Raw genomic sequence first — 4,642 nt, 5'->3', positions numbered from 1 at the left:
GCCCACTTGGGGAATCAAGTCTTGTTTTCATGCTGTCCTTCACCCTGGGGCCAGGATGATGGAGGGGAGGGAAGGCATTTTCCAAAACAGTGGGTGTGGGGTCTCCCCAATCCAACCTCCTGTTGCTCCACCCTAGGATGGCAGAAATTGCTGTGAGGGAGGCAGGCTGCACAACATGGAAATCCCCAGAGAGAGGAAGCCAAAGACCCCGACCCATGAAGCAGGTTAGCAGTGCCTAGAGACCGGTGCAGGCCCCCCGGGTGCCAGACCACGATCAGTGTGGCAGTCTGTTCTGCTGGGGGGCACACTAGCACAAGGACTGAGAAGTCACTGGACTGTGCTCCCAAAGACACATCGGCCCCCCACTCCCTGGGAAGGAGGCAGACGGGGCAGTTCTGCACTGGGAGTGGGAGTTGAGCCACAGAGGACTTGGGACTCTTGCTTTTGTCATATTTGTAGCTGTTTGTTTATTTCTCGGTATCAGCATGAGACTCAAAGATTAAGGAGCTGGGGAGGGGGCTTCTGAAGATTACCTCATCCAACCTTCTTATTCTACAGGTCCAGACCCCAAGATCTAGTGCAGGTCCTGTGAGGTGGCAGCCACCCCAGGACTGCATAGACACCACCCATCCTGCCTGGGGAGGGTCTTAGGCCAGGTCGGGTGGGGCCCATATCCGTACTGAGGAGAGGAGGGAGGCCAGCATGCCCAGAGGTGGGGAGGGAGGCTCCCCTGGGAGGATTCTGGGTCCTGGTGTTGATAAGTGTGGTTCCTGTGCTGTGGTGGACTTCAAGCCTCTTGGGGTGGGGAAAGGGGATTGAGGAAGTTGACCTACTCTATGCCCAGCCCCACCCCTAAGGGAATCTCCACTGTCTTCCTACCCCATTGGCATTGGGGAGGAGAGGGCACCCAGGTGTTCAGTGTCCCCTCCTTTCACGGTGCAGGTGGCACAGGAGAACACACATACACAAACACCCAGCACTAGTTCCAGGAGACAAGATGTGGAGGTGTGGAAGTCTTCTCCCGGCTGCTTTTCAGGTAGGTCTGTCCTCTCTCTGCTGCAGGAAAGGACGCTGCCAAGCCCAGGAGTCGCTCCCAGAGCCATCAGCAGCTCTCCTTGGGGGGCTTCTTGGCTCCGGGTAGGAGCCGTGCGGACGCTGACTCACGCTTCTGGTGTCGCCACTTGGCACGGCGGTTCTTGAACCAGACCTGAGGAAGAGGGGCTGCTCAGGCCCAGCCCCAGGACCCGCGTCGCACCGGAGTCCCGAGGGGCCCACAGGTGGACTGGGAGAGGGGCTTCACGACAGGAGTGTGGGCGGACGGGGCCTGCGGAGCCGTCACCCAGCAGCGGCTGCGGGCCACCTTCCCTTATTCGCGGAGGATAGAAACGATGGCGGCTCAGGACGCAGGATGGGAGCCCGTTTCCCACCTCGCCCCCAGCTTCCGCCGGCGGCGGCGACCAGGACGCCCCTTTCGCAGCTTGTACTCTTGTGAACTTCCCAAATTCTGGAACATGAACGCGCGCCTCTTTTATCAGTAGGAAAAAAGAGGGAGGGAAGGATTAAAATAAAGTAAAAGAAAACCAGCCTGACCTCCGCTCCAGTTCCAGCGACACCGTCCCGCACGTGCCTGGCCCGCCCGCTCCTCGCCCGGGACTGGCCCTGCGCCCCACCGCCGTCGCGGAGCGTCCTCCCTCCCCCGCGCCGGGGCCCGCGCGGCCGGGCACCCACCTCCACACGCTCCTCGCGCAGGCGGATGCGGCCGGCCAGGCGCTCGCGCGTGCCCACGTCGGGGTACTGGTTCTGCACGAAGAGCGCCTCGAGCGCCTGCAGCTGCTCCTCGCTGAAGATGGTGCGGTGGCGCCGCGTGCGCCGCTGCGGGCCCGGGCCGACCGCGCCGGGCAGCGCCGCGGAGCCTCCGGCCGGCGCGGCCAAAGCCGCGTGCGCCGCGGGCCCCAGCCTCAGCGGCCACGGCAGCCGCGCGCCTGCGGGGCGAGGGCGCGGTGAGGCGCGGGGCCGGGGGCCGAGCTCGGCACCGACCGCGACGCGCCCGGGGGTCCCCCGCCTGGCCCCGCGCCCCGCGCTCACTCACCCAGCCCGGCGGCCGCCTCCGGGGGCCCGCGGAGCGCGGCGCGGGGGCCGCAGCAGCAGCAGCAGGCGCAGGGCGCAGCCTCGGGTGCGCCGGGCTCCCCCGGCTCCGCGGGGCTCTGGCGGCCGGCGGGCTGCGGCAGGCGGGCGCCTCGGGCCGGGGGGCTCCGCTCGGGCAGGCTGGAGAGGATGTGCTCGATGGAGAAGGGGCAGGGCCGTCCGGGGCCCCTGCGGCTCGCCGCGCCCCCGGCCGCCGCCATGCCCGGCCGGCCCGGCCGCCGCCGCCGCCGCGGGAATATATACGTCGGGGGGAGCGCGGCGTAATCCCCGGGCCGGGCGCCGAGTCCACGCGGGCTAATCCCGCCGTGCCGGCCCAGAGCGCGCTAATCCCCGGCTGCGGCGGCGGCGGCGGGAAAGCCTGCTCCGCCTCGGCGCGCGGGGGCCGGTCGCGCCGCGGGGACGGAGCACGTGCCCCCGGGGGTGTCCTCCTGTCCAGCCAGGGTGACCCCCCTGGGAAAGGACAGAGGGCCGCCTCCTCACGGCCCGCGGGACCTGGCGGTCCTCCTTTCCCGCTGGGGCCGCCCCGAGGACGCCCGACCCTGGCAGCCCCGAGTGCGAGTGCGGCAGCGCCTCCCCGCCCAGCCCCTGGTTCCTTTCCTCTCTCGGTTAGGGCTGGCTCCTCGTCCCCTTTGGGACCCTGCCGTGGCGCTTGAGTACACCTGCAGAAACCCTCCCAAGACGAGCGGGCTCCTGGCCCCCAAACACCTGGTCTCCAACCTCAGATGGGTCCCAGTACCATCAGCAACTCGACGATCCCACCGCACTTTGTCCCCAAACCTGCCACCCGCTTTGAGATCGGGTCTCAGCCTCCTTGAGGAAATGGGAGCGAGGGCAGAAAGCGGCGTCGGGCCCCGTGCCCCCAGTTCTCTGCCTTACGTCCTGGGTCAGGGAAACCTTGCCGTCCCCTTTCGAGGCCTCGCCTGCCTGTCCCATTCAACACTCCAGCCCCACGCTGCCCTCCCCGCGTCACTGCCCACTCGGAGCCACGATTCTCAAGTTATCGCAGGTGGACGGTCCACGTCCTCACTCTTCGGCCCAGGATGGTCCTGCTCTGTCCACACCACCCCCAGGTTCATCCTGCCCGAGATTGCTCGTGACCTGCACTTGACCAAATTCGTTTCACCCTCAATTAAGCAGCATTGGACTTCAGCTTAAGTCCCTCTTCTCTCCACCTTTGAAAATATATTGTGTGGCTCTCAGGATAGAGCAACAGACTGACTGACTTGTACCCAGCTGTCACTTCCTGGCTGTGTGACCTTCCATAGGTTCCTTCGTCCCTCTGTGCCTCAGTTTCCCAATCTATAAAGTGGTGTGATAATAGTGAGCTAACTCAAGAGTTGCTCTTTGGTATCAACCAGTTACCTGGTGTGAGTCGTTCAGAGCCCCTTGGGCACGGGGGAGGGGGGGTCCACAAACATTAGCTGCCACTGCAGGGCAACACACTTCCCTACCCTTCTCCTCCCACCTGGCCAGCCTTTCTTCAGGCTCCTTTGCCAACTCCAGTCTGGTATCAGTGAGGACACTTTGGACTTCCAGTGACAGAACCTGCTGATTCAACTCTGTCACAAGAGTCCCAATGTAGGATGTCGAGAGTTTGTTCATCTGGGAGGCTCAGTGATGAAGCTGCCACCTCTGTGAGTGGCCCTGCCTCTCCCAGCCCACCTTGTGGTTGCAGGATGGCTGCCACGGCCCCAGACCTCCCATCTCTTCCCATGTGTCCCTTTGGATGAGCGTGGAAACCTCTCCCAGAACACCTCTCAGGACTGCATTGCACACATGCACCTAAACCAACTACAATGCCCAGGAGTAGCTCTCCATTGGACCAGGGAGGTGCATGGGGGTCGACTACCCTCCAAAGTCAGAGTTCCACTAGGAAGGGGCAGCAGGGTCAGTGGTCAGGAAGACCACCGTGATGTCCATTACACTCTCCTTCTTCTAGCCCTGGCCGTTCCTTCACTCCTCCCTGTTCTCACATTTGGTCACTTCCTGCAGCCTTGGAGCTTCAGGTACCATCTGATGACTGCCAAGTTGATACCTCCAGCCTGGCCTCTTCCTCTGCTCCAGGTTAGTATTTCCTGAAGTCTGCTCCATGTCTCTATTTCAATTACCAATAAACATCTCCAAGTCACCAGGCCAGGAATGAACTCAAGATATTCTCAAAACCCATTCCTTGCCTGGTATTCCCCACCTTGACAAATGGACCACCTAACCTCCTGTCCACCTCGGTAAATACACGTTCTCTCCACCTACCCCCCTCTGCACATAGCCCACTTCTTCACTGGTCCACCTTACTAAATGGCCCGCTGGGATGGTTTTGAAACATGTCCACAAATTCTATGACATTCCTCCCTCTCAAAGGTGGAGTCTAATTGTCTAATTCTCTTCTCTTCCCTTGAGCATGGGCTGGCCTTAATGATTCATTTCTAACTAACAGAATGCAGCAGAAGTGACACTGTGTGATGTCTGAGGCCAGGTCCAACTGCTGGGTGACACAACT

The 4,642-nt window shown here is 62.5% G+C and overlaps 1 protein-coding gene across 1 annotated transcript; it reads right to left on the bottom strand.

Annotated features, from left to right (window-relative positions):
- Window positions 1-1,102: 1,102 nt before the first annotated feature.
- GSC2 (goosecoid homeobox 2) lies at window positions 1,103-2,345 on the bottom strand. Its single transcript, XM_063084369.1, has 3 exons — window positions 2,090-2,345; window positions 1,729-1,982; window positions 1,103-1,207 (listed from the first exon to the last, which is right to left on the bottom strand). Exons 1-3 carry the CDS (start codon window positions 2,343-2,345, stop codon window positions 1,103-1,105), a joined length of 615 nt encoding a protein of 204 aa, XP_062940439.1.
- Window positions 2,346-4,642: the final 2,297 nt, after the last annotated feature.

This window comes from Cynocephalus volans, chromosome 2 (assembly GCF_027409185.1).
Source record: "Cynocephalus volans isolate mCynVol1 chromosome 2, mCynVol1.pri, whole genome shotgun sequence".
Lineage (NCBI taxonomy): Eukaryota > Metazoa > Chordata > Mammalia > Dermoptera > Cynocephalidae > Cynocephalus > Cynocephalus volans.
Note: the sequence above shows the minus strand (reverse complement) of the source record. Positions and strands in the feature narration are given on the sequence as shown.